This window comes from Chelonus insularis, unplaced genomic scaffold (assembly GCF_013357705.1).
Source record: "Chelonus insularis isolate UGA/USDA-ARS -01 unplaced genomic scaffold, ASM1335770v1 contig_50_pilon, whole genome shotgun sequence".
Classification (NCBI taxonomy): domain Eukaryota; kingdom Metazoa; phylum Arthropoda; class Insecta; order Hymenoptera; family Braconidae; genus Chelonus; species Chelonus insularis.
The window spans coordinates 127,765-147,068 of NW_023276619.1; the positions used below are offsets into that span (position 1 = coordinate 127,765).

General features: G+C 30.4%; 6 protein-coding genes across 8 annotated transcripts; 1 reads left to right on the forward strand and 5 right to left on the reverse strand.

The window, feature by feature from the left end:
- Positions 1-32: 32 nt before the first annotated feature.
- LOC118070114 (nucleolar protein 58-like) lies at positions 33-2,585 on the reverse strand. Its single transcript, XM_035088541.1, has 3 exons — positions 2,394-2,585; positions 1,968-2,044; positions 33-1,894 (listed from the first exon to the last, which is right to left on the reverse strand). Exons 1-3 carry the CDS (start codon positions 2,436-2,438, stop codon positions 451-453), a joined length of 1,566 nt encoding a protein of 521 aa, XP_034944432.1. The 5' UTR covers positions 2,439-2,585; the 3' UTR covers positions 33-450.
- ball (ballchen) lies at positions 2,570-4,366 on the forward strand. The gene is made up of 2 exons (XM_035088542.1): positions 2,570-3,216; positions 3,291-4,366. Exons 1-2 carry the CDS (start codon positions 2,828-2,830, stop codon positions 4,174-4,176), a joined length of 1,275 nt encoding a protein of 424 aa, XP_034944433.1. The 5' UTR covers positions 2,570-2,827; the 3' UTR covers positions 4,177-4,366.
- gwl (serine/threonine-protein kinase greatwall) lies at positions 4,363-7,768 on the reverse strand. 3 transcript variants are annotated; one of them, XM_035088539.1, is made up of 4 exons: positions 7,627-7,768; positions 7,342-7,546; positions 5,456-7,274; positions 4,363-4,533 (listed from the first exon to the last, which is right to left on the reverse strand). In XM_035088539.1, exons 2-4 carry the CDS (start codon positions 7,534-7,536, stop codon positions 4,478-4,480), a joined length of 2,070 nt encoding a protein of 689 aa, XP_034944430.1. In that variant the 5' UTR covers positions 7,537-7,546; positions 7,627-7,768; the 3' UTR covers positions 4,363-4,477. The 3 variants fall into 3 exon arrangements, with proteins under 3 accessions (XP_034944430.1, XP_034944431.1, XP_034944429.1); XM_035088540.1 differs by having other exon boundaries at positions 7,662-7,758; XM_035088538.1 differs by having other exon boundaries at positions 7,342-7,756.
- Positions 7,769-8,119: 351 nt separating this feature from the next.
- On the reverse strand, positions 8,120-10,091 carry LOC118070118 (luciferin sulfotransferase-like). The gene is made up of 5 exons (XM_035088544.1): positions 9,956-10,091; positions 9,659-9,879; positions 9,182-9,278; positions 8,784-9,061; positions 8,120-8,627 (listed from the first exon to the last, which is right to left on the reverse strand). The coding sequence occupies exons 2-5, from the start codon at positions 9,852-9,854 to the stop codon at positions 8,233-8,235; spliced, it is 966 nt and encodes a 321-aa protein (XP_034944435.1). The 5' UTR covers positions 9,855-9,879; positions 9,956-10,091; the 3' UTR covers positions 8,120-8,232.
- Positions 10,092-10,256: 165 nt separating this feature from the next.
- Positions 10,257-14,632, reverse strand: scat (VPS54 subunit of GARP complex scat). The gene is made up of 5 exons (XM_035088536.1): positions 14,369-14,632; positions 12,607-14,014; positions 11,736-12,502; positions 10,831-11,277; positions 10,257-10,621 (listed from the first exon to the last, which is right to left on the reverse strand). Exons 1-5 carry the CDS (start codon positions 14,467-14,469, stop codon positions 10,360-10,362), a joined length of 2,985 nt encoding a protein of 994 aa, XP_034944427.1. The 5' UTR covers positions 14,470-14,632; the 3' UTR covers positions 10,257-10,359.
- A 474-nt stretch (positions 14,633-15,106) lies between these two features.
- LOC118070112 (kelch-like protein 10) lies at positions 15,107-19,028 on the reverse strand. Its single transcript, XM_035088537.1, has 8 exons — positions 18,505-19,028; positions 18,109-18,424; positions 16,888-17,340; positions 16,641-16,813; positions 16,054-16,223; positions 15,818-15,976; positions 15,531-15,735; positions 15,107-15,438 (listed from the first exon to the last, which is right to left on the reverse strand). Exons 1-8 carry the CDS (start codon positions 18,855-18,857, stop codon positions 15,123-15,125), a joined length of 2,145 nt encoding a protein of 714 aa, XP_034944428.1. The 5' UTR covers positions 18,858-19,028; the 3' UTR covers positions 15,107-15,122.
- Between the last annotated feature and the right edge of the window lie 276 nt (positions 19,029-19,304).

Genomic DNA, 19,304 nt, shown 5'->3' on the forward strand with positions numbered 1-19,304 from the left:
TTTTTATATTTCATTAATAATAATGGCTTTGATGATAAAGAAAGAAAATGGAATTAAAAGATTGTGTAGTTGAAGAAAAGTAATTATTTAAAACCAGGCAAAAAACAAAGTAAAATATCACTGCTTTTCAGTGGTCTGGGTGCAATCCGAAAGGTCCACACGACTAACTTTCTAAAAAAAAACTAGATCAATTTTTTTGAAAACCTAATCAATATTAAATTGCACAATTATGCATCAAATGCAATTAGTCTTACATCGATACCACTTTGTGTTCTTCAGATAATCGAGATGAAAAATCATTTCGCACGCATCCACACACAGACATCCACAGGAAAACTGTTGTATTTGACTCTGGGGATCTTGAAACGTGGAGATATGTCATAATTTGGAATTCGCAAAATTGAACCCATTAGTATAACTTCCCACTGGGAAGTTAAACAATCTTCATCTTCATCTCTCCACCATCTTCTTCTTCTTCTTTTTCTTCTTACTGATGCTCTCACCCGCGCTATCTACAACACTCGACGAAGAAGCATCTCTTTGACTTTCGACTTCTCCTTCACTCTTTACCCTTTTCTTCTTCTTTTTTTTCGGCACATCTTCGTTTCCATCATTTTTCTGCCCCTCCATTTCATCCTGCTGCTTAATCTCCTCGATTAAAACACCTTTTTTCTCAGATTCCGAGTGTAACTTTTTCTTACCAGGACTAAAAACTGCATCTGCAGCAGCTGGATACTGAATTACCCCTGATTTAACATGATACTTCTCAAATTTCGCTTTAGCTTTACCAGTACCACTGATTCTTTTTAAATTTCCTTCTTCCAAAATCCTCAATCTTGATTCCAGTTTTGCTCGGTGTTCTGTTCCAAGATCAAAATTACCATCTTCACCGAGAGCATCAACTCTGGTAGCCAATGCTGTTTTGGCTGCTAACATTCTTGCCATTTTTCCTTTATTCTTTGTTGATGATTGACCGATCAGTTGTGCATGATAGATCAAACCATACTTGGGAGTGTCTTTTTTGGTTTTCAGAGCTCTGAAAAGAGCTTTTTCAGCACCGAGAATTTGAATAGTTGATGCTGGGTGTTTAGCTAAATTGATAAGAGATCCTGCAGATGATATTAAACGAGCTCCTACTAATTCTTCAACTAAAACTGTCAAGTTTGGAGCCATAGCCATCATTCTAGTTCGTAAATAATCATAAAGTTGACCTCTATATTGTGAAATTTCTATCACTTGGTCACACAAATGTTGGATATTAAGAATATCATCATCAGATATTTCAGTTCCCATTGAAATCTCAGCAGCTTCTTTCACTTTCTCTTCCACTTCTTCTGGTAATATATCGGAAAGATCTGTGTTTGCGGTATTTTCACGGGTTCCAATGAGTTTTACTACTTTTACAAATGCTATATTGTCTGTTATAATTTTTCCAAGCTCTGGAAAATGCCATCCGTACCATTCTCGACATCTCATGATGTAATTATTGAGTTCTTTGTCTAGATCATCAAGCAACCCTACCGCTTGAACAATCATTGTGTCTATTTTGTCAGGTGAAAATTTTAATTTATATCGACTCAGACTATGAGCTAATCCTAAGGCCATAGCAGTCATTTCTTTCTTTGGAAATCCTGCTAGAAGACCATCCATCTGACTTCGTATACATCGCATCAGTTCTTGTATCGATGAATTACTGATACATGATAACGACAGTTTTTCTTTTATTGCATTCCCAAGTTTAGCATCTGCCACTGCCAACTGGTCTTGCACCTCAGTACAGTATTTTTTGAGGGTTTTTTTCAAACCTTTACATAGTTTTCCTTCTACAGCTGCTGTCGTTGCTGCTAGGGCTTCTGTTGTATCGGAGAATTTCTCAAAATGTTTTAGTTTTAATCTGTAAAGTATTGGATAATAATTAGAATTTGTTATTTTTAAAATAAATAAATTAATAATTATTATTAACTCACAATTTGCTTGCCCCTTCAAGAGTTTCGAAGTCTTTGTATAAATTTTCTGTCTTTTCCAACTTACTTTCATTGAGTAGCTGAAAAATTTCATTGCATCGATTATTAACGTTATTGTAATGAAAATGAATAATAATATTTAATTATTAATGATCAAATATGTGAATATGTAATGAAAAGAACAGTAGCTAACTTGATTCAACTCCATTGAAAAGTACATCATTGCTCAAAAACAATTAATCAATAAAATGCTAGTCAATGAGGTTAAATTGAGTTGTTTATTGTTATTCTTTTCATAATATTTGATTATTTTTATCTTGGTTATTGTTTTTTAATAATCGGCACAGTATTTTTAATTGAAATCAAGCCGAACACGTGTTTAGTTAGAGGCTAGATTTTTTTCTACAATGATTTTTTGGAGTAAATTACCTTGAATATTGCGAACCCCGATGGGGTTTCAAATAAAACCAACATTTTTTTATGGTTTTAATTGAACTTTATGTGTTTTTACTGTTAATGAAATATTTTTTATCTCTTGGTAGACACGTGCTTACAATTTTTTTTAAACAATTTTTAGTTGATTACACCGGCAAACACAGACGCTTCGAACGGCCGCTACTCGAACGACATTCGCAACTCATACCAGAATACTGTAACAAATAGGCGCCAAAAAATTTTGCAACTTAGTTTACACTCTTTTTTACGTTTATATTGATATTATTAGTTAAATAAGTGATCAATTAGTTATACATATTGCTAGAAAAGCTTACTAATTCATTAAATATATAAGCATCGCTGATTGACATTGATAAAAAACTTTAAATCTAGTTAATAAAGTGTTTGATACTAAGATAACCTCAATAATGCCTCCCAAAGAGAATAAAAAGGTACGAAAAGGTGCTCGTGGCTATAAATTACCGGATCCAATCCCAAAAGGAGAAATTTTAACAGATTTAACCAAACAATCTTGGATTCTTGGTGATCCGATTGGTGTCGGTGGTTTTGGCGCTTTATATACAGCAGTCGCATCTTCAAAACAATCAAACGATTATGATCACGTTATTAAAATAGAACCACACCAAAATGGACCATTATTTGTTGAAATGCATTTCTACATGCGAAATGCATCATCTGATGAAATCGAAAAATGGAAAAATAAAAAGAAGCTAAGCCATTTAGGTGTACCAAAATTCATTAGTAATGGAAGTCATGAACGTTTAGGAGTGAAATATCGTTTTTTAGTTATGGAAAGGTTTGTTTAATATTTTTTTTTTCTAATAAAGATTATTTAATAAAAATGATCACTAAAGGTTATTTTATTGACAGATTCGGCAAAGATTTATGGAAATTATTCTTAGAAAATGGACGCCAGTTTCCTGAAGTTACAGTCTACAGAGTAGCAATCCAAATAATTGATGCATTAGAGTATATTCATTCAAAAAGTTACACTCATGGGGATATTAAAGGAGCTAACTTGTTATTAGATAAAAACAATTCAAAAAACGTCTTCCTAGTGGATTACGGACTAGCAGCAAAAGTATCTCAAACCAAGGAATATAAACCAGATCCTAAAAGAGCTCACAATGGAACCATAGAGTATACAAGTCGTGATGCTCACATTGGAATACCAACAAAACGTGGAGACGTTGAAATACTAGGCTATAATCTTGTCCAATGGCTTTCTGGTGAACTTCCTTGGGAAAAAGAGCTAAAAGATCCTAAATCCGTCCACAATGCCAAACTCAAAGCTTTAAGTGATGTTGATGTATTTCTTAAGGACTGTTTTATTAAAGTTCCAAGTGCTATCCGTCAATATATGCATTTACTTAATGAAATGGAATTTAATGATACACCAAATTATGCTGAAATGAGATCTATTTTTGAGAAAGCTCTTCAACGACGTCGCCAACAAGTTTATGGGGAATTGGTATTCCCATCAACAGGGGCTTCTGCGTCAAGCACTGCCACACCAGAGTCTAAAGCTAAGAAGAAAAAGGTTGAACCTGGTAGGGTTTTAAGAAGAAGACCAGCTGCTTGTGAGAAAATAGATTTATCTCCATCAGATGATAGTGAAAAAATTACCAATGGAATTGTTATCGATGAAAAGAGAATTAAATTAAAAAATCTTAAGGAAATAGTTGACAATATAGATGATGACTCTGAAACAGAATATGATATTAAAGTGTTAAAAAAGAAGACCCGTCAGAATTAAAAATTTCAACATGATGAAGTTCAGTATTTGTTAAAAGTGTTTTGCAGAATTCAATATATAATCAATAAGTACCTGTTGATAATTCACGATAAATTTTATTTTTGTATATTTAAATATATTGAATTCTACTCAATTCATGTATTCATAACATTGCCGATTTTTTTGTAATTAATATGAACAATGAAATTAATAAAAAGTTGAGTTTATTATAATTATTCTTCTAACTATACATATACATTCTATGATACAAAACAATTAATTTAACAATTTTATATAAATACGGCCATTGTTTGAATTATTTCTAGCAAGCTTCATTCTCGCAGCTGCTGACAGTGAGATGCTGCATTATGTTACGAGCTGAAAAAATTAAAATTTTAATAATTAAATGATTCTTATTTATGTTGAATCAATTCTTAAATATCACACGATAGTTGGACATTGAATTCTAACATAGATTGTTTTTTTAACATTTTGATTATAAACATTTTTCATTATAATAGTTTATGGTAATTTTTATTGAATTTAAAGATAAATATGCTTTAAAAAAATATTAATATTGTAAAAGATTTGCTAAAAAATGGATGTTAAGATTTTAGAGCAAACGTAAAAATATTTACGAATGAAGCAAACTAAAAGACCTTCAGATTCTGAATGATATTTAAAAATTGAATATTACATAATTATTTCTTATAATTAGAATAAAAAGGTCAGCGTGATTATTTTTTTAGACCATGTACTTTATACAAGTTGATAGTAGTAAATTAAATATTTTTCTTAAGAAAATTACTAATCACAAATCTTATGAAACGTGGTAAGATAACCATACGAATGGATAGGCAATTGAAAAAAAAAATGAATAAGAAATAAGAAATTTTTTTGTAGACGAAATTGACTTACATTAAAAGAATTTTGAATTTATTTAATAAATCAAGTTTTAACTTAAAGATCAACAAATATTCTAATCTTTTTAGATTTCGATTTTTTACTCATCTGAAAAATTTCTCCATCTTTTGGGTGATGTCACGAGATTTATTAATTTATTTATCTGTCATAGTATCATTTATAATGAAAAATAGTTGTAAATATTACCATTTTCTAAACATCAATTAATTTTTTATATTCTCTTTTGAACATTACAAGAAATTCAGAAATATCATCAAACAATTCATAAAACATGTACATGAGTTTTTTATAAAATGATCAAATAAGTCTTTCTATTTAAATGATATCAAATTATATTACTGATCATAAATCAATTGAAAAAAAATTAATAATTTACCTTGAAAATAGCAAGTATCATAATTATCATCAGGCTTTGGCACAAAAGGAGGCACAGCTTGAGCAGGTTGATCCCATGGAAAATTTCGAAAAAATTCCATCTGTCTAACTTCCTTAGCAGAAGGTCTAGTATATTGATCCAACGTCAACAAAGAATCAATAGCTTTAATAGCAGTTTCAGATAACACTTCTTCACCTTCAGGCCAAGGTATATCTCTAGCTAGAATATTATCAAACACTGCCTGTGGAGTGTCATCGTTAAATGGTGCAACACCTGTACAAAATTCGTATAAACAGACTCCCAAGGCCCACCAATCAACAGCAGGCCCATGACCCTGTTTCAAAAGCAGCTCAGGTGCTAGATAATCCGGAGTGCCTAGAATTCTATCATCTGATTTTCCAGTGTTTGTAGTTTGTGTACCTCTTCTGACACTCTTAGGTGTTCTGTATGGCGTGTAATTACCATTAGCTGCTGGTGCAGGTGTTTTTATTGGAGATATACCTTGGGGAGACTGTCTTTGAATATTAGAATCTGAATTAGACGTTGGAGTCATTGGTGTTGGTAATTCAAATCTAGTAGTTTTGATTTTAGCTTCAGGAACATTTCGTTTCATTGAAGATACTGGTGTACTAAAGGCAACACGACTTTCAGCTGAATTACTTCTGATCAAATTATCACCATCTTCTTGCAACTCAGGCTTTTCTTCAATTCTTTTAAGGGTTTCTATGTTACCAGAGCTGCCCCTTGATGGAAAAATGCCTCTATTTTTTCTCTTAGGCGTTGAATTAGCATCCAAACCCATCAAATAAATTTCTCTTGTCAATCCTGTTGATGTAGCAACCCTCTTTCTCTTCGTTCCTCTGTTGGAAGTGTTTAATGATGATGATAAACGGCTTTTGTCAGCCTCCAAAGTAGACTCATCACACTCGATACATTTAGAACTTGTTGATAAATTAGAACGTCTCAATGATGACTGGCACGTATGATAGCTACTACTGCTGTCTACATCTTGATTATTAGTATTATTATCACGAAATACATCATCGTCTGCTGAATCCAAATCATCAGCTGAATGAAAAGGAATAATTCCCGATAGTCTAGAGCAATCTGGTGGTGATGGTGATGTTATAATTGAATTAGAAGAATATTTGGCATCCAGATTTTTTTTTAATGAAATCACATCTGCAGGAGAGTCTTCTGCAACAGCTGATGAATCCAAGTCGAGTGACAAACGACCTCCAGAGCCAAAAGACAAATGAGAGGTGAGAGAAAGTAATTGACCAGGTGTTCGAGTACCTACATTTGGTGTACCATTCACTAGATCAGATATTTCTAGGTCTCTGTGAAATGCTGATATTCTACTTAGACCGAAGTCAGTCAGTTTCACGTGGCCCTCATGAGAGAGAAGCATATTGTCGGGTTTTAGATCACGATGAACTATTCCATGAGAATGAAGATATTCTAGAGCCAATGTTACTTCGGCGATATAAAATGCTGCCATTGATTCCTCCATGTAACCGACATTGCCGAGAAAACTACTTAGATCTCCTCCAACCATGTATTCCATTACTAAATAAATGCAGCTCACTGATTGAAGGGAGTAAAATAATTGAACACAATATGGGCTTCGAGTTAAAGCTAAGGCATTTCTTTCAATCACTACTTGTGATGCCATGTTTTTGTGGATCATTTCGTTCTTTTTCATCACTTTTATGGCATACACTTGGTCAGGATTGGTTTTTTTATAACCCAAAAACACTTTACCAAAGGCTCCTCTGCTGATGGGCTTGACAATTTTGAAATCTTGGATTTCCGGAATCTAAAAGTAATTTAAAAAATGTTTAATTTTTTTTAAATAATTAATTTCTGAATTATTTAAAAATTACCTTTGTTGAGCGATTAACAATTTTCGAAATTGTATTAAAAATAGAATTATTGTTGATTTTATTGTTATCTTTTTGTGGAGTTTTTTCTCCATCATGTAACTCTTCATTGCTATTTGATCCATTTGTTTCATTAACCGCACCAGTAACTACATTTTCGACTTCAGTAGCTGTCAAAATTTTTGATGATGGGTCCATTTGTGGAATTCTAAAAAACAGTTATCAATTTTTTGACAAATTACTTCAGCATTTTGGAGCTTAACCGTTTTTTGACTCAAAAAATTTTACTTTATTATTAATTTAAAAAAAAATCATCATCTCACTGTATACAAATTGATTAATAATTGCTATAAACACTTCTAAAAGAGTTAAATAAAAAATAAATAAACTATTTAATTTTAAAAACTAATAAACAATGCACATATTGTAGACCTACATATACTGTACAATGTATGCTAAAACGAATTTTATTGGCTGATTGTTTCGACCAATAGGAACGTTTGTTGTAAGAGCCAAGATAGCGTCCACATAAATACTTTGACAACTTTTCTTAATTATTTCGCAAAAAAGTAATGAAAATATAGAAAAATATGCTAATTAATATCAAAAATATCTACTTATGCTGGAGTTGAAAGCAATTAAATACTGTAATCTGTAAAAAATACCACTGGTTCAAATGTTACAAAAGCTGTACAGATGTTTGAAGGTACAATAAATAAGAAAAAAACTTTCATTTCGACTTTTTTGAGTAAATCTATTTACATTTCTACAATTTTTATTAGCACACCCTTAAAATAAGGTTATAGAATTTATTCAAATCGGTGTATTATTATTCATTAATTCAAAAAATATTTCAGAGAAGGACAATTTAGCTTTTAAAGCTCCCAAGTTGTTTTATGGCTCTGAAGATGTATTACAATTAAATGTGAGCCCGAACTTTACAAAATACTTCTCCGTCCATTCATCAAATTTCTTAGACAACTTTTCATCCATATAATTTTTCCAATCTCCAATTTCCCCTTTTCTAATAAATTTATTATCAGCACCGTTGCTTGATAAAATGCTTTCTAAATTAATTGCTGGATTCGCTGCCATTTTTGAGAACTCTAGATGATTTGCCAATTCATTAGCTTGTTCATCACTACATTTTTTTCCCATAAAATCTGCAGTTTTCTTTATCACTCCGATTTGATTGGTTTTCATCTCCTCGTAAGTCAGGAAGAGGATTTTTTCTTCTTTTCTTCGTTTCCAAAACTCCATAGCATGTTTCCAAAGAGGCCCCATGGGTGCTAAGAATTTTAATTATTTAACTTAAGATTACTAATTTTATTTGAAGACGATGACAATTGTCATCAAAACTTTGTGAAATAATTATTTCTGAGTAAATTGAATACATTAGATTAGAATTTAACTGAAAAAAATAAACCAATTTGAATAAAATTTACCAGAATTATTAAGAAACAATTCAGCAAAGTCTGAAAATGTACCCTCCATGTCATGCATCAACTTGCAGTAGTGATAGAAGCTAACACAAGTGTCTTTGGGATTTCGTGTAACATAAATAACTTTTGGTTTCTTCTCGTGAATTTGTTGAGGTAATAATTGCCATGGCAAATGAGATTTTATGTATCTTGGTCTAGCCATTTTCTCAACATTCTCTACAGAGTTACCAAATTGTGAAAAAAATTGGACGTATTTTCCTGTTACCATCAATGCTGATGACCTAGAATTGTTTATTCATTCATTTTATTGCTCTTTTTTTTTTATAAAAAGATTCTTTTAAAGTGATTTATTTATTTTTTTCAAAGAATTTTATATTCTTTTAAATAAAAAAAATACTTACTCTAGTAATGGATTACGTATTAAGAGCGGAACTTTAGTTTTTTCGTAATTATAATCATTTCCAATACACCACACCATTTCTTGAGCCCAATGACTTCCTTAAGATTTAATTATTTTTCAATAATAGTTAATATAAAATTATTATATTAAAATTGTTTGAAAAACAATGAAATTTTTTTATGAATTTTGATATGATATTATTAATAATAATTAGTAATCAACAGAATTTTTTCAAGATAAAGTTTTGATAGCTAAATAAATAAATAATAATAATGGAAAATACAAGAAAATTAAAAATTTTATTGTATGGCTTATTAATCTTTTTGTCCTTGTATTGAATAATTTAGAATGTCAGTTGTCAATTAATGTAAAAGTTTTAGTTCTTGCATTGATTTTAATAATTTTTATTACTTAGACTCTAGAATTTTTGAAAAATAAACAACATTATTTATCAACCGATCCAATAGATGAATTCTACCTGTTCTGGGATAAGATACCATCCACACATCATCATCATAAACCTCCATATCTCGAATTTTAGTCGCTAAAAAAACAAAGTGTGGTGGAATAATACAACCACTCGGTTCAACACTCAAAAAGCTTGATTTCACTCCAAACATTTTATCCAATTTCTTTCCATTGTTATCGTCAATAGTCCTAAATGTTAGCTCCATTGTATTTCTTTTTTCTCAACCAATCCTTTAAAGTCCAAGAAAAAAAAACAAAAATCCATTAAATAACATATTTGGTTGGATAAAATATTAGAAATACTTACAAAAATTTTTCAATAAAAATCTGTTTAATAAATAAATAATACTCTGTCGATTTCACTCAGTAATATTTTCTAAGAGATCTCACAATCTCGACTGAGAGTACGTTTTCACATCTTCGCGGATGTATAATACTTGATACTTATAGAGCTACTTTCACTCCACGATTAAACCCACACCCCTCTAGAACTCATATCACTTTTAAAGAAAGTGCACAGAAGAAAGTTGTTTACACGGAATCAAAAAATATCCATAAATTACCCATTTTTGTTTTATTACAAATAAAGCATAATTGATAAAAGAAACTTTTATAGCTCATTTGATCAAGTGTATTTCATAATAATAGTAATATCAATAGTTAATTCATAAATAATAATAATAAATTAATTAAATTTACAATATTTGCACGTTATCTAATCCATACGTCTAACATCCAATCATCGCTTAGTTCAGCAGCCGGCAAGACTTTCAAATTTCTCAAAGCCTCTAAATAAAATGTCAACTCTGAAATAACAACTCCATGCTGAGGACCACCATTATTGATAATATTCATTTTAATTAATTGTTCTCGTAACTTTTCCTTGAATGACATATTCACAGTTCTGTAAAGTGATTGCACATCGCCAGGTGGAAGAATACCTGATACTGCTTCGTACAGCTTTGTTAAGTGTCTGAAAAATATCATAGTTACTATTAGCATTTAATTAATTAAATAAATAAATCTCAAACATTACTAATAATGAATTGTATATTAAATTTAAAAAATAAGCTATAAACAATTTACTAACTAATTAACTAATGATATTTCTGTACTGATTAAAATCCAAGTATATCTGTGTCTCTATAAATCATAATCTTTATAAAAATTTTCTAAACTCACCTTGAGATATTTCTAAATGATTGTGAAGGAACAGGTGGTCTAGCATCCCAGCTATTGATTTGTCCTCCAACAAGATTATCAACAATATTCAAAATCTTGCCTTCTATTTCCCTCACATGTGCTCTAATATCTCTCTCGACACTGTCAAGTAATGCAACACCACCTGAACTGCTCGTACTGTTCATCAGTCCAATAGCACTACCTCTAATTAAATTAGAATTAGCCAAAGCATGAAAATGTGCTCTGACGAATGGCATTGTCCAAAGAATGAGCTTGAGACTTCGACTAGCAAGAACGAGTATGGTACTGGTGATGGTTTTTAATCCAGCAACTTGCATTGCTCCAGCACCCAAGACTAGTTGGCAACAACGAGAGTTAAAAAGTCGAAGAATTTCTGCTAAATAACGACCTATTGTTCCTGATAAAACTATTAGTTCACTTGCGATGCTAGAAAAAAAAGAAATAAATCATTACAATGTATTAACTAAATTATTTTAGAAATATTGGCGATCAGATTTTTTAGTCCAACATCTAGAATTGATCTTTCAGATTAAACCCAACTATTTTTTTGGCTTAGATATTTAAAAAAAAGTCATTTAAATATAACGGATTATAATAATAAGAGATAAAAATGATTTAATCAAAGAAAAATAAAGATTAACAGGAAATAATGTTAATGGTTGATAACCATAAATTGGCATCACAGAGCTTAATTATTATGTTAAGATTGATAGAATAATTTAAATGATATTAATATTGAATAATTTTAAGCCTTTTCTGAATCTTTTCTAGTTTAAAACATTATCTTTCGACATTCTGAACAAATTCAAGTTATAAATAATTTGTTTATGGTCTCATTAGGTTTAAAAAAATACATCTGGATGATTATAAAACTTTCAACTTACCGACAGTACTCATGAATCATTTGTACAAGCATTAAAGTAACCCCAACAACAGCAAACTCTTCATCTCCAACAAAAATTACATTTTTAATTGTATTACTTTTACTTCGTTCATTATGACTAATATTATTATACAAATCTTTAGGAAATGATTGATTTTTATGCATGTATGTTATCAAAAGCTGAAAATCCCATGGAATATCAGCCTGTTTCCAATTTTCGCCTTCCAAAAGTAAACTTAATTTATTTCTTCTTTCAGTATGAAATCTCTGAATAAATTTACTAGCATGAACTTTAAATGCTGATCTCAAACCCGTGCATTGTTTTCCACAAATAAGCTCACAAGTGTTTGTAAATTCCTCCACCATATTTGCCAGCTGACATACTTGTAGAACAGTAGCTTTATCACTCAACCATGAATTGTTTTCATCATTAGACTGCTGTGATTCTTTTTCATTTATTTTCCCACTACTATTTCCACTTATTGTATTAGTTACATTGTCATTACTATTATAATGTAAATCTTTAGTATCATTATAATATTTTTCTCGTTCATTAGTTCCTGAGGATAATATAAGCTGACCTAATCGTTCATGACAATAATCACAAATGGCCATAAGCATATCACTCAATTTATTGTTTACTCTACTAGATTCTTCTTCTGTTAATAATCTATCAATAATGGAATTGGCATTCACTTTTCTACCTCCTTCTGATGAAATAGTATCACTCGAAAGGTTTATTGTTTCCTTCATGACTTCATAAACTGCCTGTAAATAATAAACAATCATTAGAATAAATTAATTATAATAACACCTAGAGAAATTATTAAATTTAATCATTCTTTTCCATTTGAATATATTTTGTTATTTACCTTTATACGAAATAAAAGTGAAGTTAATGACTGAATAGTGCCTTGCAACAATGTCAATCTTTCAGCAAGAGACAATCCACTAACTTCTAAAGCGGCAGCTTGTTGATCACTACAATCACTAGCTGCCAATGTTTCAATAACTCGTTGTTTAGTAACAGCTCTAACAGTAGTGATACTTTCTTCTTTATAAGTATCAATAAATTGAAAATGTTTTTGGCGAAGTAGACCAGAAATTATTGATATCAGTTTATCAACATCAATCACATTATTGTCATTACCTATCAATGGTCTATTCAAATCGGCAGTGGCATAACGTTGAAATTCAGTAAACAACATCTTATCTATCAATTTTTCCATCTCAGTTAATTGCGAACTTAAATGTCTAAAGCTTTGTATTCCATTTAATTCTTGGTGTAAAATTTCTTGGGTTGTTGATATCAAGTCTAGGGCTGCAACATAATCAGGAGTAGAAAGCAACAGTTGGATCATTGGTTGGCTTTGATGAACTGTTGCTATTAATTTTAATTTCTCATACACGAGTAGTCTATTTGATCTTGCTTTTTCTAGTCTTAGGATATTTAGGGAATCAATAACAAAATCCTGATCAATCTGATGAATGTTTTTCCTTAAAGCTTTCAAGACTGTGATGGTCTGAGTCAATTGTTCCATAAGAACATCATGACTTGTCATAGCTTGGAAGAAAGCTTGAGATTTCGACGCCACTTGTTCAGCAATTCTCATCTCAATGATATCCAAATGTTGACTGAGCTTTTCTTGATGATGTTTCACATGATTTACTATATTACTAGCACCTTCATTCAATAAACCATCTTTGGTGAATGGAAAAATAGTCTCAAACGTTTTTCGGTTGGTTAAATCTAAATTTGAGTTAAAAAAAATGCTAGGAATATTTAGAAAATCATTTTGCGTTGAGAAATCGCTAGTTTTACTTTTTTGTCGATGATTCAATAGATCATAAAGAGAAGGTGTATCAGTTGACGCATTAGATCTTGAATATCTACGATATCTTCGTCCAATTTTCTTCAAATAAGAATCAAATAAATGTATTGAAATATTTGGGAGAAATGGACTCTTTGGGATGTCTACTTTATCAACAAAGCTTTCACCCCATGTTTTTGTCAAAAAATTGCTCTGTTTGCCTTTCTTGGGATCATTTAGGACAGCAGGGAGATTCTGAACGGCTGAATAAACCGTCCATGGTGGCAAAGTATCCGAAATCTCGCCATTATTTTTTTTCTGTTGTTGCATTACTGCATGTTTATTTGCATGTGCTACATAATCTTTGTCTGACACTCCTTCCAGTGGAAGACTTGAACATACGCCATTGTAGCCATAATGGCAAACGAAAGAACCACCTTCTCTTGAACAATGCTCTTCTCTCAGATGTCTAGAAGAATGGAAAATATTTTTAATTAAAAATATCTATTTTTTTCTAATTTAACTAACTTAATTAAAACTTCACAATATTTAAAATATTCCAATTATACATGAAAAATACCACACCAATTATTATTTGTATCATTTATTAACTGATTTTGTAAACGAAATAAGCTATAAACTATCCATTATTGTTTAATATTTAATTTGATATTGAGAAAATTATAAATATTTTCTCATTATTTTGACAATAATCATCGACATGAAAATCGTTCTATATTTATTAATCATTATAACAATGAAATAATGATGATATTTAGTAATATGATGAAGTAATAACTTGTCAATAATAATAAATACTTACTTAACAAAGTCTTGAACTCTCTTGAACGAAAGGTTAGAACAATATTCGCAAATGGTGATTGTCACAGCGTTATTATCAGGTAGTTTAATGATTTTAGCCATTACTTGATAAAGTTAAATTATTTAAATAATTAATCACGTGATTTTTTATTCTACTACGTTGCCACGTATACATTATTCTCTACCTAACTTTTGTATTTGACATAATTTTAATAATTAGACCGAGTATTGATAAGCACATATCGCTGACATCATTCAAGGCGAATTTTTTATGAACAATTTTAAATTACCGACTGCGCAACTAATTACAAAGAATACTGTCTTACGGTAAGACAGTATTCTTTGCAACCTGACTGTTTTTCAGTCGGTAAAATAACTGACACTATTACCGAGCAAACAATTTCTATTGCTCTGTTAGTAACATTTTGTGCTTGCCCGCCAAAATTATGCTTCGCAAATTGTCTTTTTTTTATTTATACGCAGTGAAGTCGAAGTTTGTGATTGAAATGATCATGTGCATCATAACAATAAACAAAAATGTGTACCTCCACTTTAGTTGATTAATAACAATAAAAAAATTTAAAATAGTTGGAGATTTGTAAGTCATAAAAAGACTTGAAAGTCTATTAAGTTATTTTTAATGAAAACATTTTTATAAAGATACATCAGTATAAAATATAATTATTGCTAATCAGCATATCAAAATTTAAGTAAAATAAAATTTATCTAGAAAAAAATGTTTAAAAAACTATTTTTCAGCGATGATTATTACGATGATTATTAATTCTTGCTAATGCCATGGATGTTGATGCCGTATTAGCTGTATTATTATTTAAATTAATATTAATATTAGCCAAGAATTGTTGAGTTAATTGATTTTGTTGATTTTGTTGTTGATGATTCTGTTGATTCTGATAATTACGTTGAAGTTCAAGAGCCAATAATTTCTGTCGTTTTTCTTCCATTAGGCTGTCATGATGCTGATAAATGTAATCTCGAGCATTTGGCAGGCCCATTATTACACAAGCTGAATGACCAGAACGATAGATATTTAAATCTGTGGCTGCATACCTGTTAATAAAATCATCGAAACTTAAAAAAACAGGTTAAAGAATGTAAATAATTACAAAATTTTGTACAAGCATATATTAATAAGTTATAACCATTCATTGGTAGCTTCATCGTAGCATTCAACATGAAATGTTGATGTGATTCCATTATAGCCCCCAATAACAAAGATTAGATCATCGATGATTTCAACAGCAAAGTTACTCCTAGAATAATACATGCTGGGTATGTAGCTCCAAGTGTTAGTAGTTGGGTTATATTTTTCGCAGCTTTTCATCCTTGAGATGCCATTGAATCCACCTTGAATAATAATTATCATCAATATCTAAAGCTTCAGATAAAAATATTGATATTGATAAACCAAATATATACACACTCTTACCAAAAACATACACACAATTGTGATAGGCAATACAAGATGATCCACTCCTTCGACATCCCATTGTTGCTATCATGGTCCACTGGTTAGTTTTGGGGTCATAAAATTCCGCAGTGTTGGTGCATTCACTCCCATTAAAGCCACCAGTGATATATATTTTATCTGAAAAGTACAAATTAATTTTTTTTAGAGAAGAAAGCAAAAAAAATTCGTCATTTTGTAGAGAAAAAAAGTATTACTGTTGAGAGCTGCTGCAGTGCCCTCAGATCTTTGGACATTCATGGGAGCAATAAGTGACCACTGGTTGGTACGATAATCATATTTTTCAGCTGTTTTGAGCCTCAAGAGTCCATCGAACCCCCCCATAGCATAAATAATGTCATCTAGCACTGCCAAAGCGACGTAACATCTAGGAAAATGATAGTTTATTCATAAAAGATAGATTATGACTACGATGAGCTGATTAATGATTTATTCAAAGTGTTATGTTATTTCAAATGACAAAATAATATAATTGTTTAAATCTGATTGGATAGCTTAGCGTTTTTTCACGGGGAAGAAGAGAGTAAAATGAAATGTCTAATAAATGACCACCATCATTCTGTTCAATTCTTGCCTATAATACAAATATAAAATAGTAATGTCACTATAAATACATTAATTTTTAATTATTGAAGTCTAGGGAATAAAACAGTTAATTCTAATCCTGAAAGATACACAGTATATTTGAAAACAATTTGAAGCAACATATAACTCTTTTAACAAACCGTTCATCAGATTTCATTTTAAAATAATGGCTTCAATGAAAGCATTGAATAAAATCAACCTCCTAGAATTCATTGGAGCCACTTCTCGCCAGGTTTTAGTAACAGCATTAAAACATCGGCAGCTGTTAAAATATTCAATGCTATTATATCCACCAACGACATAAATATTGAAACCAATTTTTGCAGCCGCATGGTAAGCTCGACCTCCACCACTTGAGTCTATTTCTAGCTGCTAATATAATTCAGAGTTAATTAATTCAAGTGTCTATGAATAATAATTCAATCAATTTAATTGATTTAATATACTGGTATCCAACAATCTGCTCTGGTATTATAAGTTTCTATTAAACTTGTTGGATTATTTCCAATCCAGCCACCAAAAACAAACAATATTTCATGAGGAATTCGTGGTCTTGCAATCTTTGGTGTTGCTAATTCTTCATGCTTTTGCATTATCATCTCCAAGTCGTAAAGGAATTTAAGAGTTTCAATGATTATTGGTCGACACACTTCAACGCAAGCTACATATTTGTGTTCTTTGACTTTTTCATAAAAATACTGTGTGTCTAGTAAACCCAATCGGACTGTTCTTAATAATTGCGTGATGTATTGTTTGCGATTGTCAGGATCGTGATCAATCCATTTGACAATAAATTCCCAGACTATTTCTTCACTCTTTACATTTAATTCATCAGCATCAATCAATGGGCATAGCTCGTCAATTGAAAGTTTTATTATTTCTTCGCTTTTCTGAGCTATCTGTGCAATTAGTGAATATAAAGTAATTTTATAAACTAAAGTCTAGTCATCAAAGTCGTGAAATTGGAATTTTTCAGCATGATGAAAAATTTCAGGTAATATTTTTGGAGATAATAGAAAGAAATTAGTCATAGTAAAAACAGTACTTTCATTGTAGGCAAGAAGCGGAAATGATTATAAAACTACTCAAAAATCAAAATTTTTCAGATCATCTCGAAGATAATATAAGATATAAAAAAAGATTCAGACAAAAATTGAAGCATTTTAGATTTTACATTAGAAAGATTCATAAACTCTAATAATTTAAGGCACCTCGAGCGGACAAATATACATAGATATATGTATACAAGTATATGGACTTTTGCGCACTAATTTTAGGCCAATAAATAGATAAAACAAGGAAATACCTACAGGAAAAGATTCGTGCAACAAAAATTTATGGAATGAAACGAGATGATTGAAGAAACAATATTGGTTGAAGAATAAGCAAAATATCCGAAATTAAAAGTCTAAAGCGATTTGACAGATTGTTTTTCATATTTATAACTCTCTTACTCGTTTACATATGGCCGACCAAAAACTGTCAAATATACTTTTATATATCTATATTTTGCCACTCGAGGCGCTTTAAGCTGTGAAATGGCATTAAAGATAAAAAAATATTAAAAATCAATCTTGTAGCTAATGAATGTTAAAATGTTAATTTCACGACTTCAATAATTGGATTACTAATTTCAAATTAAAATTTAAATAACTTTTAAAATTTACCTCAACAAAATTCCTCATAATGTATGCATGAGTGTCACTTTCTAGACCTTGACAGCAATGATCTCTACCAAATCTTAAAACTCCAATGCAATTTTCAGGTGTTAGATTGTCTCGAAAGTAATTACGACAAATGTCGAGAATTCCAAACATGCAAAGGTAATTAGCAGCAATAAAGAGCTGACAAACATTTTCGTGAGTTAATTTTAAAGATCGAAGATAAGCGTATTTAAGTAAGAGATGCATAACTTCACTTGAAACACCAGGTATAAAAACATCAGATTTTTCTTGTGAGTAAAAAATGGTAGTAAATAAAGTTCTATTGATGAATAATAAACATAATATTTAAACATTTAAGATTAACTTTAATTTAGTTGAAGAAAAAAATTATATTCTCACCTGAAGTAACTACTGCAAGTTGAAAGAATAGCTCGATGAATAGGAAAAACTCCACCATCTTCTAGGCGAATGATCGCATCACAGAGAAGATTATTTTGACAAAGATCATAAAGTGATTGCATGGCTTGAATACTGATACATCGTCTACCATATTCTACTACTGATTGGGAATTAGTTGAAGATTCAACCTGTTCTTCAGTGTCATTTTGTGATGCTAACAAGGATGTGTGAGGTGACGATGATAAAGAAGAAGATGATATTGATGAGGTGGTTAACAATGATGATGATGATGATTCATTTCTATTCATTTCCGCCTCTAGAACATGTCTTTCTTCTTCCTCCATGTTATCCATCGTAATTTTTATGACAAAATGTATCGTTAGAATTTAGATTAAACTTTTGTAGAGAATATCATGTTGTTTTTGAGCTAAGAAATTGATGATTTTTATTTATTTTTTTCATTGGAATAATTTTTTTATGTTGGATAAACCAAATAGAAATGGTGTTGAAAAATTGAAAATTTTATTAACACACATGACGCGAAGTAAAAGTCGAAAGTGTTAATATTAACAAAAGAATGCTTATTTAAATATACATTTTTTGTTTAGATTTAAAAAGGTATTCTCAATAATAATTAATAATATTATAATAATAATATTTGATAATAAGAATTTTTAATAAGCCAATTTTTTTAATCGAAATATCCAGTTTTATGAAATATTTCGACTTTACAATGTTTTTTAATAAAAATGATGAATTAAAATGAACTATTTGATTACAAAAATAGAATAGAATACATT

Excerpts from the sequence above, each read along its gene's own strand:
- LOC118070118 (XM_035088544.1), bottom strand. The coding sequence starts at position 9,854 with ATGGAGCTAACATTTAGGACTATTGACGATAACAATGGAAAGAAATTG. Across the intron at positions 9,062-9,181 it reads ATACGTAATCCATTACTAGA|GTCATCAGCATTGATGGTAA; the intron begins GTAAGTATTTTT and ends AAACAATTCTAG. Across the intron at positions 8,628-8,783 it reads ATTGTTTCTTAATAATTCTG|CACCCATGGGGCCTCTTTGG; the intron begins GTAAATTTTATT and ends TAAAATTCTTAG.
- scat (XM_035088536.1), bottom strand. The coding sequence starts at position 14,469 with ATGGCTAAAATCATTAAACTACCTGATAATAACGCTGTGACAATCACC. Across the intron at positions 14,015-14,368 it reads AGAGTTCAAGACTTTGTTAA|ACATCTGAGAGAAGAGCATT; the intron begins GTAAGTATTTAT and ends CCATTCTTCTAG. Across the intron at positions 11,278-11,735 it reads ATGATTCATGAGTACTGTCG|CATCGCAAGTGAACTAATAG; the intron begins GTAAGTTGAAAG and ends TTTTTTTTCTAG.
- LOC118070114 (XM_035088541.1), bottom strand. The coding sequence starts at position 2,438 with ATGTTGGTTTTATTTGAAACCCCATCGGGGTTCGCAATATTCAAG. Across the intron at positions 2,045-2,393 it reads CGGGGTTCGCAATATTCAAG|CTACTCAATGAAAGTAAGTT; the intron begins GTAATTTACTCC and ends GAAATTTTTCAG. Across the intron at positions 1,895-1,967 it reads CTTGAAGGGGCAAGCAAATT|ATTAAAACTAAAACATTTTG; the intron begins GTGAGTTAATAA and ends AATACTTTACAG.
- ball (XM_035088542.1), top strand. The coding sequence starts at position 2,828 with ATGCCTCCCAAAGAGAATAAAAAGGTACGAAAAGGTGCTCGTGGCTAT. Across the intron at positions 3,217-3,290 it reads CGTTTTTTAGTTATGGAAAG|ATTCGGCAAAGATTTATGGA; the intron begins GTTTGTTTAATA and ends TTTTATTGACAG.
- gwl (XM_035088539.1), bottom strand. The coding sequence starts at position 7,536 with ATGGACCCATCATCAAAAATTTTGACAGCTACTGAAGTCGAAAATGTA. Across the intron at positions 7,275-7,341 it reads TTGTTAATCGCTCAACAAAG|ATTCCGGAAATCCAAGATTT; the intron begins GTAATTTTTAAA and ends AATTACTTTTAG. Across the intron at positions 4,534-5,455 it reads TGATACTTGCTATTTTCAAG|CTCGTAACATAATGCAGCAT; the intron begins GTAAATTATTAA and ends TAATTTTTTCAG.
- LOC118070112 (XM_035088537.1), bottom strand. The coding sequence starts at position 18,857 with ATGGATAACATGGAGGAAGAAGAAAGACATGTTCTAGAGGCGGAAATG. Across the intron at positions 18,425-18,504 it reads ACTTGCAGTAGTTACTTCAG|AACTTTATTTACTACCATTT; the intron begins GTGAGAATATAA and ends ATTCATCAATAG. Across the intron at positions 15,439-15,530 it reads GATGAAGCTACCAATGAATG|GTATGCAGCCACAGATTTAA; the intron begins GTTATAACTTAT and ends TTTTATTAACAG.